Raw genomic sequence first — 14,462 nt, forward strand, 5'->3', positions numbered from 1 at the left:
CAGTTGCTTAGAGTTCCATATATTCCTCCATTGTAGAAATGCTACCCTTGCTTTGCCAATCGTCGCCTTTACATCTTCAACCGATCCTCCTTGTTCATCAATGATGATTCTCGGGCACGTGAATGTTTCCACATCTTCCAGAGTTTCTTCATCCAGTGTGACTGGGTTGGTGTTCTTCGTGTTGTATTTGAGAATTTTCCTTTTTCCTTTTTGTATGTTAAGCCCTATTGATGCAGAAGCTTCTGTTACATTTGTTGTCTTCAGCTGTATTTGTTCGTGTGTATGAGATATGAGGTCTAGGTCATCTACGAAGCCCAAATCTTCTAATTGATTCTGAGATGTCCATTGTATTCCGTGCTCCATACAGTCAAACTAACTGTCTCGACGTTCATATTGGATATCCTTAATTTGATATTGGTTGATAGACAATTGTTTTGAGTTCCATATCTTCTTCAATTGTATAAATACCGCCCTTGTTTTGCCAATCGCACAATCAAACAATTACTTACTTACTTACTTACGCCTGTTACTCCCAATGGAGCATAGGCCGCCGACCAGTATTCTCCAACCCACTCACTCTGTCCTGGGCCACAATCAAACAATATGAACACCAAAGTAATTCTCATTAAAAAAAGAAAATAAAAGGGGGGAACACTTTTTTCCCCATAAAAAATCACCTTTGTTTTGATGTGACTTGTTCACCAAGGGTAACTAAATCATTCGTATGAATTTTCTCTTTTATTTGTAATTCTTCTTTTAATTGATCAATTAATTCATTACGTTCTTTTAATTGTCCCGATAATTTTTGTATCGTTTTTTCACTAAATTATAAAAATAAAACAAATGAATGCTCATGGAGATGATTACATTATATACTACTGATATCGATAGATATAAGTAGTATGTAACATTAATCGAAAATGAAATGCCTGGCAACAGAAGGTTAAGACTATCGAAGAGCAGAGAACAATGACAGAGAATGACTGGTGTGGAAACGAAAGAACAATAAAGTATGAGACAATTGATTGACTTTTAGTAAATGAATTCACTTGGTATTATTTGTCTGAATCTCCTCATTGATGTTTAGGACTGTAATTGATCAGTATCATATTGGCATATGTGCATACTGTGCGGATTGCCTCGATATAGCCTTAATTCACAAGCATTATGAGCAAAGAGGGATAGTGGTAAGCAGTGGAATCCAGTTTGACGCGCGTTTCGTCCCATTTGGAACTCGTCAGCTGGATGTAACTGTATCTCAGAGTTGATGTTCAATCTGGGACTTGAATCCAGTAACTTTTGCTTCAAACGTTATCGCGTTATCCACCTAGCTACTGAGTCCTGATAGCCACTTGCTTGTATGATTCTCAAACTTGACAAAGAGATTTTGTAATTTTGTATTAGAATATATTCGATTGTCCCTACTTGTGTTCACGTTCACTACAGTATCACTAACTGATTTTGTCTAGATAATTAGTGAACATGAGGATTCACTGGAAAGCTGATTCATTGAAATATGATACCAATTAGCAATATAAATCACTGAATATGGATTGAGTAATTCAAAGGTTAAGCACTGATTGAAAGATCTGAAGTTCTCCGTTTTAACCCTTTGTATGGCTTTGAATAGGTACTGGTTAAGAGTCCTATTCTAGGATGAAACACGTGCATAGTCCTTCTCGATTTTTAATGATTGTCTAACTATAATCAATCTGTAATGTAAGCTAAAACAAAAGTGTGAATATTTCAAACGATGATGATAACCGACAGATTTTTCATAGTTGAAATCATGAGTCAATTGAAGCTAGACCACCATGGAAAACCTGGAAGCACTGGGCGGTCGTTTCGTCCTATCATGGTACTCCTCAGCAGTGCTCATCCACGATCTCGCCTCGCGAGATTCGAAATCAGGACCTGCTAGTCTCGCGCCAGAGCACTTAACCGATAGACCACTGAATCAGCCTGAATCCAACTGTGTTACTGTCTAATTTCAACCAATCCACGAAGTTTGAGCAACCATTCACCAATAGTCTTCAGTGAGTTTTTATCTGACAACAAACGTCGTACAGATAGAATATTGATTTTTAAGATGGTTACCTTTTGTTTAACTGATTTGTTACTATAGTATGTCTAATGAACATACAAACTAGGGTTATAAAATCTCAGTATTTTATAGAATTTAGAGTACATTAATCGTACTCTTTTCAAGATATTCATTCAGAATGATTGCTTCCAATGTTATGGAGTTCTCGATGGCAGATGGTTTCCTTGAACTGCTTTCATTATCATACTGGATAATATCTCTAGAGCTTACTTCATGTAGAAATATGTGTTGTATTTATTGCAAAAGCTTTGAATCATTTCTCTCCGATATCAGAAGGGATTTTGTGGAGATTTTATCAATTTTATAGTTTAATTCATGGGTCAATCGAAGCTTAACCACCATGGAAAACCAGGAAGCACTGGACGGTCGTTTCGTCCTATTGTGCAACTCCTCATTAATGCGTATCCACAATTGCGCCTCACGAGATTCAAACCAAGGATCTATCAGTTAATGGTGGACGGTTGCTCAATTTCGTGGATCAGTTGAAGTTAGACGTTAACATCGTTGGATGCCTACTCATTGGTCTAGAGTTTAAGCGCTCACGCGCGAGACTGATAGGTCCTGGGTTCGATTCTCGCGAGACGGGATCGTGGATGCTCACTGCTGAGCAGTCTCACAATAGGACGAAACGGTTGTTAAGTGATTCCAGATATCTATATTTGTGGTCGACTGTCTTCACAGATGTCACTGATTTCAGTTACCCTTGTACTCAATTTGTCTGTCTTGTTTCATTGACCTCTAAACATGTGGTTGGTTAACATTTTCGTATGGTTTGATAACTCGGATTTGTGTCAATGCGTTTACTAACTTCAAATGGATCCGGAAGTCATGTTTCTGGAAATGTTCTAGCTAGAGAATTTCCAGCATCATAGCTTCCGGATCTATTTGAAGTCAGTAAATGCATTGAGATAGATCTAAGGAACGAAGACTATCTCTTCTGAATCACTAGACTTAGTCCACTGTGATTTCATTTGTTACTGGAATTTAAGATAGCCATTCAGAAGCGGCAACTAGATAATGTGAGAAAGATGGAACGATTAAACTTATAAGCATCTTGACTTCTGACAATCATCAAGGATATTTTCAAATAATGAACAGGAGGTTGAAACAAGTGTACTACCATAAATAAAGAATATTCCAAAAAAATATATATAAATGACCGGGAACATGTTGATATACCACAATCAAGAATGTGCAACTTATTCAGATTGGCTTAAAAGAATTATCAATAAATGATCAAAGGACTAGTCGGAAATTTTCAGAAGGGGGGTATTCTGGAGATTTTATTAATTTAATAATTGAATCCATGAGTCAACTAAGTCTAGACCACCATGAAAAACCGATAAGTCCTAGGTTCAAATCTCACGAGCGCGAGTATGGATTTGCACTGCTGAGGAATCTCATACTAGGATGAAATGGTTGTCCAGTTCTTCCATGGTGATTTCAATAATTCAACTAAAGCTAGACCACCATGGAAAACCGATAAGTCCTGGGTTCAAATCCGACGAGCGCGAGTATGGATTCGCACTGCTGAGGAATTGAATGTGACCAACTTGGTACTAGGTAAGGATGGCAAATCGATTGATGAAGTACTGAAACTTCATCAGTTGAGATGGCTGGGACACGTGTTACGTATGCCTAACCATCAACTGCCCCGACCTGCAATGCTTTATGGTGTAGGAGTAGGTTGGAAGAAAGCTGGGGACGGCCAGACCAAAACGAGGCACAAATCCATGAAGCCACTGACAAGTGGACTGAGCCATGTTGGTAGGTGTAGACTACCTGGTTGGGATTCGCCAGATGATAACAATCAATGGTTAGAGACCTTGAATGACATGGCTCAAAATCGTTTGCAATGGCGAAGGTGCATCCACTCTTTGTGTTCTACCAAATTCTAATCTTCTGAATTCCTCATGTCTCTATCTTTTCACTCTTTTCAAATTTATTGCACTGGATTATACTCCTTGAATGACATCTTCAAACCCTAATCTTTCAGATTACTGTTTATACTCTTTCTACTTCTACCAATATGGGATTTGAATCGACAACTTCATCTCTGTGCTAATGTGGTATGGCAACTAGAACTGATGTACGTACATACGAAGTTCTACGTTGTGACTGACTGACCGCTGAGGAATCTCATACTAAGATGAAATGATCGTCCAGTTCTTCCATGATGATCTAGCTTTCATTGACTTAACTATTTATCTAAAATGTATGATATCTATGTATACTCTATAACTTACAATGCAGAATTTTGAAAACGTAATGTTTGTATAACATTAGAATTATTCATTGGTTTTTCTCCAACACAAGAATTACGACCTGTTGTTTGAATAGTTGCGGAACTCGCTTTACGAGCTGAAAGTGGCTAATAGTTGATGAAAGTAAAAATAAAAAAAGGAAAAACAAAACGGTTTTGATCAAATCGATTTTCATAATCAATAGTTGATGTATTCGGTTGTACTATTGTGTAGTGGATGAGAATACAAGTAGAGACAGTCGAATGTATGTGAATACAAAATTACATCTTAGTCAAGTCTGAGAACCAGAGTGAAGATCAACAAGTCTGAGATGCAGGTAAATCCAGCTGACGAGTCCCAAATAGGACGAAACGCGCCTCGAACTGGACTCCACTGCTTGCTAATACCCATCTTTTCTCATAGTGCTTGTGAATTGAGGAAATATCGAGGCAGTACGCATAGTATGCACGTATGCCAATTTGAGACTGACCAGTTGCAGTCCTAAAACATCAATGGGAAGATTTAAACAAACGATACTGAGTGAATTTCAACTCCACCCCATTTCACAAGCAAGTGTTTATCAAGACTCACTGGCTGAGTGGATAACGCGATAGCGTTTGAAGCGAAAGGTACTGGGTTCGAGTCCCAGAGTGAACATCAACTCTGAGATGCAGGTACATCCAGCTGACAAGTTCTAAATAGAACGAAAGGTGCGTACTGGATTCCACTGCTAGTCACTATCCATCTTTGTTTACCATGCTTGTGAATTAAGGCTATATCGAGGCGATACGCACAGTATGCACATATGCCAATAAGTGAATGATCAATTGCAGTCCTAAACATCAATGGGAAGATTCAGACAAACGATACCAAATGAATTCATTTACTAAAAGTCAATCAACTGTCTCATACTCCATTATTCTTTCGTTTCCACACCAATAATAATTTTTTTTCGTTCTCTTCTCTTCGATCTTCTTAACTTTCTGTTGCCAGGCATTTCACTTTCGACTGATGTTACATACTACTTATATCGATCTACATCAGTAGCATACACCACAATATGGTTTAAAATCAGTCTCAATGACACAATTTCATTCACACTTTGTCATCTTCTTCCTTTCTGATGTTACCCTATACAATTTATTCCGCAAGTTATATTCTTCATTCATATTGTTTATACCCTATCGTTTTTTTCTCTTTAACTACTACTGATATTGTTATTATTATTCCTAGTGTGGGGTAAGCTACTTATTCAGATAGACATAAGTAGTATGTAGCAAGAATTGGAAGTGAAATACTTTGACAGTAGAAGATTGAAATAAACAGAATGGGAAGAATTGAAAGAATGATAGACTTTGTAAAGGAGAACTCAAAGAAAATGTGCTAATCATGTATTTAGTGTATGATTTTCATATATTACAAGTGTGCTGTGGTCGGTATTCTCCACTAAGTCTTCGTTCACTTAACTACAACTCAGATATTTTTCTTCATCATTTCATCTCGTAATGTTGATGTGGTTTGTGTCAATTTAAATCATACACGTTGATTCCATATTCTATATTACTTATAGCTAATTGTTTGATTGTTTTAATTGGATAGTTTGTGAGTGTTCATTTAGGTTAATTGATAACAACTAAAAGAAATGATAGGGTTCGTGAATGATATTGCCACTAGCCAATGAAAATGAAAATATATGGTCTTGGTATAGTAATGAAAATGAACTGCAGTTTAATATATGTACAAATGGATTTCAATTAGGCAGTCTGAGGATAACGGTTTTATCTTGTAACCTGAATATATTGCGTCCAGTCCGCGGTCAGAATATCGACAAGCCCATGCTGAGAAGTTTCAGACTAAAATAAAACAGCTGTAAAATATACCCTAGTCATTCACTGATTCTCTGACAATTTTCATTCTTTGACAAAGTATCTTTGAAGAATAATTGTAGGGAATTTCAGCAACTTACAGCTTTAATTATATGATAACAAGTAACTCGTTAGAAACCAAAGGAGTACAACAGATACCATCCCTTTAACTATAAAACTTTGTATTTACGTGGATTAAAGTATGTTCTGAATAAAAGTATTATTCATATGCAAATATGGATGGTGTCTAGCAGTGGAACCTAGGACGCGCGTTTCGTCTTATTTGGGATTCGTTGGCTGGAATGATCCATTGCGGTCCTAAACATCAATGGAAAGATTTAAACAAACCATACAAAATGGATTTAAACTTTACCCCATCGCACAAGCAAGTGGCCATGAGGACTCAGTGGCCAAGTGGATGACGTGATGACGTTTGAAGCGAAAGGTACTGGGTTTAACTCCCAGAGTGAACATCAACTCTGACATTCAGTAAATTCAGCTGACGAGCTCTAAATAAGACGAAACGCACGTCCTGGATTTCACCATCCACCTTCACTTATAATGCTTTTGAATTAAGGGGAGATCGAGGCAATATGTACAGGATTCACATATGCCAATAAGTGACTGGTCAACTGCAGTCCTAAACATCAATGGGAAGATTCAAACAAACAATATCAAATGGATATGATCCATATCCAGTCAGTCAGTCGGCCACAACGTAAGACCAGGCACACATATGCATCGGTCCAAGTTGCTATACCTCACTCGTTAGCACAACAAGATCAACACCGGATTCATAGAAATACATAATTTAGTGGTGGTAGTATATAAAGGATAGGTTGTATAAAAGAATATAGTACAAGAAGAAAGACAGATATGAAGCAATTTAAATCTCATAGTTTTAGGGAGGATAAAGAGTGTATACACCTACGCCATTGTGATTGATTCTGAGCCATGTCACACACAGCCTCCAACCATTGGTTACGATAGTCACGCGGACCCCAACCAAGTCGTCTGCATCTGCCAACATGGCTCAGACTAGAAGTTAATTAAAAAACGAAGAGTCATATATCACAATTTTGATTAGATGATTGGCCTAACCATCTCAGTCGATGAAGATTCATCACCTCATCAACTGATTTACCATCATTCCCTAATACTCTGTGTCTAACCTCATTATTACTTACCCGGTAATCCCAGAAGATGTGAGAAATATTTCTAAGACATCTGTGGTCAAATACTAGTAACTTACGAGTATATTCTACTCTTAATGGCCATGTTTCATAGCCGTAGTGTAGAACAGAGCGAACCGCTGCGCAGTATACTCGTCCCTTAATTGATTCATATTGTTTAAATAAACAATGGTTATCAATTTAAAGTTTTATTCTGATGAAACTTATAAGCGAATAGATTGAAGGGATACTTAATCACTTAATAGGCATTTGAAATGATGGGTAATGGATTCAATTATCAATCAAAGTACATTAACATATTCCTATACTAACTTATCTATCTAAGAAGTCTCAAATAAAATGAAGATCATGTTTACAGTTTGATTGTTTAAGCACATTATGAAGTAAACAGAAACTAACTGTTATTTATCCAATTATTGATAAACACTTACTGCACTGCCAATTCTTTGTTTTTGAACATTTAACTGATTTTGTACTAATGCTAACTGTAGATAGAAAAAAGGAGAGAAACTTTAGGGTTAAAATTGTGAAATGAAACATGTTTCATACTATTTGAGACACATCAACTATATGTATCTGCATCTTAAAGTTGATGTTCACTGCGAGACTCGAACCCGGTACTGTTCGCTTCAAACTCAAAGGCAATATAGAGGTAATACGTACAGGATTCATATACGCCGAACGAGACTGATCAACTGCCGTATTAAACAACGATTGAAAGATCCAAATAATCAAATTGTATGGATTTATTAAGTATGATAAACTACCATCTACCATGCGACAACTTAAATACGGTTGTAATAATAGCCTCATTATAGTCAGACGGGAAAATTAAACCAAACTATGAGGCTTTAGTTACTGTGGGAGACAACAAACCAGATTCCAATGGAAGAAGATGTCAGGAAGAGGCGCTGGAAGTGGATGGGGCACACTTTGAGGAAATTACCCAATTGCGTCATAAGACAAGCTCTCACATGGAATCCTGAAGGCCAAAGGAGAAGAGGAAGACCAAAGAACACATTACGCCGAGAAATAGAGACAGACATGAGAAGAATGAACAAAAACTAGATAGAACTAGAAAAGAGGGCCCAGGACAGAGTGGGTTGGAGAATGCTGGTCGGCGGCCTATGCTCCATTGGGAGTAACAGGCGTAAGTAAGTAAGTAAGTATGAGGCTCTAGTGAGGCGTGTTGGTGACATCAATAAAAATGCACTGAGTCATTTAGATTTATAAAAACTTAATCGATGGGACTTGTTTAGCATCATAAATTAGATAACATCAATTAATGTTACCATTTCTATCTCCAAGTAGGTCAGTCACAGCCCAAAAAGCTCATAGACAATTTATCTCACTGTAATACTGGATAACTTAAATATGATTCCTAAGTAGAGTATGTATCACTTCAAAATATTCAGATAATCCACTGTTGATGATGTTCAAACTAAAACAAAACCTAGAACCATGTATTCTTAAACCTGAAGTTATTGGCAAGTTTTTCATTGTTCACTACATACGACTTATCAAATACCTTGGATCGTTTTTTCTACATTTAGTGTGGAATAACACCATATTAGAGTGTAATTTTCATCGCAACTATTTGATATGAACCTTTACAGTGGATGTCGGGCTTGCCTATCGTGATGAACCAATCGAGCTATACCAGCTGGAACAATAATTAGAAAAGGTCGACCCTGAAAATGCACACCTCGCCTTATTCCACGGATATTCGCCTCTGTCGGTAAGATTCCAACAAGTACGGAGCTAACACAAAAACTACCCACAAAAAGGTCGTATGTGACCGACCTCAAGCAGTTGTCCCTTGGGCACTACGGTCACGCTCTCGGGTCATTAAGACCACTTCTAACCCAATTTCCTATTCAGGTACCTCTAGAAGAACCCTTCCACGGTGTGGGCAACCGGGAAGTGATAACTGCCCTTATACCTCTAACAGCATTCAAGACTGAAAGATATGGTAACCGTTTGGATTTGAAAATGAAACCTTCGATCAGAATTGCACTTTGATATACACCTTTCACTCACTAAATGAATAGGGAACTGACCAAAAGTTTCGAATACGATACACTTAGTGATGATTACCTTTAACCCCATGAACATCAGAGATAAAACTTGACAAACAACTTGTTAAGATTCATTTGAATTGTTAAACATACAATATTATAACATACTTTTCGTGTCAACGTAGCATTTTTTCTTTCCAACACTTCAATCTGTTCTTGATAGTCTTCTTTCAATACAGATCCAGGATCAGAATCTTTCTTATCACTAGCTAAACGTAGAATTTTAGTTGCCATTCTATCAAAAAACGGGACAAATAAAAAAGGAAAACAGATTGGATCATAATTTTGCTTACTTTTTGATACGTTCCTCTTGTTTACATGCATGTTTTTTTAATGTTAAATAATCATCATATAATCGTAAGTATTGATCTTCCAATTTTTCTTTAGACCATGAACTAATGGCATTTTTACTTTCCATTTGTTAAATATTAGTTGCTTTTAGCTCTGCTTATGGTTCACCGATTTATCAGATCTGTAAGGGAGTATTAAAGAAACGGAATAAACATATGAACTCAAGATAATGCATGTACTAGCTCATTATAAATAAATTTAATAATCAGGAAACAGTTATCAACAATTTCAAGATAGGTCCATAGTTCGATCCCTGATGAGATGGTAAAACAGGATTAAAGAGCTGTCACATACTGATATAAAACAGTTACTCAATGCTCCATAATTTTGACCAGTTGCTTGGCTAAGATTAGTTGGTGATGCAAACTATTAAAATCAACAGCCTCCACAAACATATATGTACAAACTCATAAGTAATTTATGAAGTAACCAAATGAACTGATCCTCATTTCTAAGAAGATGATTTTGTTATTTTACTTCTTATGGTCAGAACTCATCAACTTAGAGTTTTAAAAAGCTCTAAGCTGGTTAAAGTTTTCATACCAGATTAGCACAAGGAGATGGCATTAATTAAGTGAATAGAAAGGAGTGAAATGATGTAGTAGCAGTGGCAATTCAAAAAGCTAGACTTTAATAAAATAATTCGAAAAGGTGCAGTACAAGGTTATATAAGAAGGAATACTAGAATTTAAGATAGAGAAATTGACAAAGTTTGATATCATCTATGTCACTGTGAAAAATGTCGATTCTTATCACTTAACTTATCGAACAAATGATCTCCGCTAAATTGTAGAATTTAATGACTTCATGAACTGTTACTGTGGTGAATGCTACGTATGCCGACGGATATAAGTGGTATGTGGCCCCAATAGGAAGTGAAATGCTTGACCGTAGAAGATTGAATTGCAAAGAACAGAAAGGAAATCTAAGAGCAATCAAAATAACAACAGAATTAAAGGAATAATGAAGTAGGTAAAAGACCATAAAAAGTAAATGGACAAATGATGAATTTAATGTATGATTTCATGTTTTACTAGGCCACTGCGTAATTTCACATCAAAAGATAAATTGTTTTTCTTTACCTGGGTTCTCATTTACTACAACACCACATTTTGGGCTGGTCACCCACATCTTTCTTCAAGCTTACTCCTACACCAGCAAAGTTCACTGGTCTCGGTAGGTCGTGATTAGGTGTACGCAACGCATGTCCTGATTACATCAATCGGGGAAGACTGATAGTTTGGCCAGCGTACTTACCGTCTTTATCTGCATTCATATTCTTAACCACTTCACTGCTGACTCAACAGTTTCACGAGACGCCAGTAGTGCTTCAAAGATACTTATGACCAAAACGTTGTAGCCGAAGCATGTCTTCTAGTTGTATGTCTTTATTTTATAGACGTAGAGTTGTTAAGAGAGAAACGATACGTAGCATACATGCTGAGATTTTTATTTGGTGTGATACCGTATATGAGCTAGACACATACAGACTCCATTTATGATAAATTTTAAGATAGGAATTACCACTGAAACCTGTATTAGGCACTTTAAACTAGCTGTCAAAATTCGACATTCTTGTTGCTTACTATAGAACGTTTTAAACTGAGTGAATAGATGTTAACCAAAATATACACAATCTAGGGAGAAAAAGGAACATTTAAGCGGAATAGAGCTTTGGGGAGTTTCTAAAGCCAAAAGTAGATGTGTATTTTTATCTACACGTGATTTAAATAACACTAACTTTTACTGAATCACACACTTTTCGAACTTGATGTGTACCTTTTTGCGTTACATTATCTAACACACATATGTATGTTCAGAAATGATGTGCTATTTTGACATTTCGTCCTAACACAATCAATGTTTTCGAAACTACTTAGTTATGTTTGATGTGGTTGGTTTCATTTGTGAAGAATATGGTTATCAAGTAAGTAATTAAAAGATTTTGGAAGCTGCTACTTTGAGTGAATAAGATGCTCTTGAAGTGATATACTCTACTAGGTAATTCAGTTTTAAGTACGGAAAATTTTGCATATTTTATTCATACTGATTCTGTTTCTTACTAAATGGTCACACATGGTTAGTGCAGAAAAGTGCTGAACATAACGTATCCAGTGTAGGAATTTTGAGTGGAGATAAAAGCACTGATTCTCTTGAGGACAAACACTTTTTTTCTACAAAGAGGAACTTTATTGCCTCTACGTGCAACTTCAAATTAATCGAGTGCCTCGTATCAAGAATTAAACAACCTCGTTGGAATTTGGAGGTGGTAAGATATTAGTTACCCAACTGGGCACAGAAACTTTACCAAAACAGGTGTAGCGTACAAAGCAGTCTGGAATTTTCCTCTTCGCTTGTATCTTTTATTTCAGATACTGTCAAGATATACACATTAACAAAACAGAAATCTATTTTATGAGTTCATTTTTAGTGAGAATCTTCACAAACGACAAAAAAATAATCCTAAAGTTGATATACACAATACTATTTAAGAAGATTTTCCGTATTTTTCACAGAGTTAAAAACTATATAGTTCTTGTATAGAATCAGAGCATGTTAAGTTCATTTTCAAAACGATGAATACACGCTCTCAGGACCTAACACTTCTAACTTTGGAAAACTTCGGCTTTAGTTTTTTACATAATAATAGTGAATCTTTATTTCAGGCGGCTGTTTCATACGATTTCATAAGATTGGAACAGATACTTCCAAAAAAGATGATGACCAGGGAATAAGTATTTTCATCCATCAAAGCATATTCATTGTAATAACGATAATCAGACAAAATAGCCTACATGACTCCAAACCAAAAGTTACACTAGAAACAGATTTACATGATCAACACATTATAACAAAATCATTTGTAGCAGTGTATAGTATTTATGATAACGATTTGTAAACTTTATAAACCTATTGCAATAAAATAAAGTGTTAAATGCTTCAAACCAAATTTTTCAGTTGGCTCATCTATCAAACCCTGCATTTGTCTGAAAGCAAGTACAGAAGGATCGTCTATCTCATTGAAAACCGTTTGAGAGAGCAACATGAACGAATAAAATGAAACTAAAATGGTGTCAGAGAAGCTGATTTCGGATTATATGTCTCTACCAGTAATAGATTGATAAAGTCCTAAATTCAGGACCCAGGTAGTGAGAGTAAATTAGGATGAGGCATTTTGTTCAGCCCTTGAAAGGTAACTAATATCCTACCTTAAAACTTCAGTTAAGCCACATCAATCACATAAAATAAGATTGCGAGATAACTACTCTTAAGAAATGGTAAGTATTCCAACAATCGATATTGGTTTGTAGAGCCAGTTAAATGTTACTGCACCCTAAACGAGTCATTACTGAGTTCGGGTCAGTGAATGTCAGGTTATTCACCAATCCTCATCAAGGTTAGAAAAAAACGACGCTCATCAAATAATTGTATTTTATGAGCTGTCCCATGCAGCAGTGGTCTCACTTTGTTCATTGTGCATACTCTTACTAATATATTTATGTATTAACACCATTCGTGCTGTACGACCATCAGACCGACTATGGCGACTGAATACCACGAATGAGCAATCCACGTTACGTACTGATCGCGAGGCGTGACTTTTCCATTAGCCGGTCGTTCACACCATTCTCGTCTAACTCGAGTAAGCCTCTGAACATTCGGAACAGATCATTATACGTTTTAATTTACAGGTTTGTTGGTTTCACTCTACTGTTACTGTCTTAACTAAACCTAATGAATTTGGAGGGTGTTTACAAAACACATTTTTGCGTATTACGTCAGCATTTGTTTTCCAATGAACGTACCATATTCTAGGCAGGATATTTTTTATTGCTTTCACGAATACCTCCTGATATATTACAAAGAAAATGGATTTTATGGCCCGTACGTCAGAATCCTGAAAAGTAGTATTATCCTTCAAAAATGTAGGAAGAAATATTTTTTCGTACAAAGTGACGCTAAATCGAACTACATGAAAGAGTTAAAGCTCCTAGTTGAGAATTGCTTCGGTTGTTGTCCTGTACCGTAGCATTCCACAAATATTTTACTTTGCAATTTCCATGGTTGAAAGTTAGACAACTTGGCTGTCATCCTCAAGAAATTTCAAAACTTTGGGATATACCTAATGACAATTTCCAAATCGACTAACCGAATGGTAATTGTATTGAAATGTTTAGACATTGTAGTTTCCATATAACTACGACCACGTCTTTTTCGGGAAAATTGGGGACAGCATTCAGAGAAATGTTGATAGTTGACGTAATACAAGATTACTACCGAAAGAAAAATCTCCATAGTTTCAAAATTAACACAATTGATGGAAAAATCTCATTGATTCAAGATAAACCCGCCCCTCAGCCCTTTCATGTTTAGTTACCTTCCTTCTCTAAGACTGCTGTGCAGTCCCTTACATAGTTCAATTTGCTTAATTATTTTCCATATGCGCAATTGGACGCTACCTTGATCAACCACATAGCTTTAGCCTGAGTTTTTGTCCCATACATTTCCGATTAAATACCTGCTATCATAATGCTAGTTTTGTAGTGACAGTGTAAAAACCCTAAGGAAGCGACTATTCACACCAATTTAAAAGTTTCTTCGAGCGTTAAACTGTGGATTATAATAAA

At 36.3% G+C, this 14,462-nt stretch overlaps 1 protein-coding gene and 1 non-coding gene across 2 annotated transcripts in view; one reads left to right on the forward strand and one right to left on the reverse strand.

The window, feature by feature from the left end:
* The window catches only part of Smp_162250 (rpgr-interacting protein 1 related), a gene marked incomplete at its 5' end in the record, with an annotated part of 54,709 nt that extends 44,808 nt beyond the window's left edge, over window positions 1-9,901 (reverse strand). Inside the window, 4 exons of the mRNA XM_018797872.1 lie at window positions 678-821; window positions 4,351-4,475; window positions 9,592-9,718; window positions 9,777-9,901. Coding sequence (XP_018652871.1) covers window positions 678-821; window positions 4,351-4,475; window positions 9,592-9,718; window positions 9,777-9,901 — 521 coding nt within the window. The remainder of the gene's footprint in view (window positions 1-677; window positions 822-4,350; window positions 4,476-9,591; window positions 9,719-9,776) is intronic.
* On the forward strand, window positions 4,936-5,002 carry Smp_tRNA_01428_Gln_TTG.1.1. The gene has a single exon. It is a non-coding gene (tRNA).
* Window positions 9,902-14,462: the final 4,561 nt, after the last annotated feature.

The sequence above is a fragment of the Schistosoma mansoni genome, chromosome 6 (genome assembly GCF_000237925.1).
Source record: "Schistosoma mansoni strain Puerto Rico chromosome 6, complete genome".
NCBI classification, from domain to species: domain Eukaryota; kingdom Metazoa; phylum Platyhelminthes; class Trematoda; order Strigeidida; family Schistosomatidae; genus Schistosoma; species Schistosoma mansoni.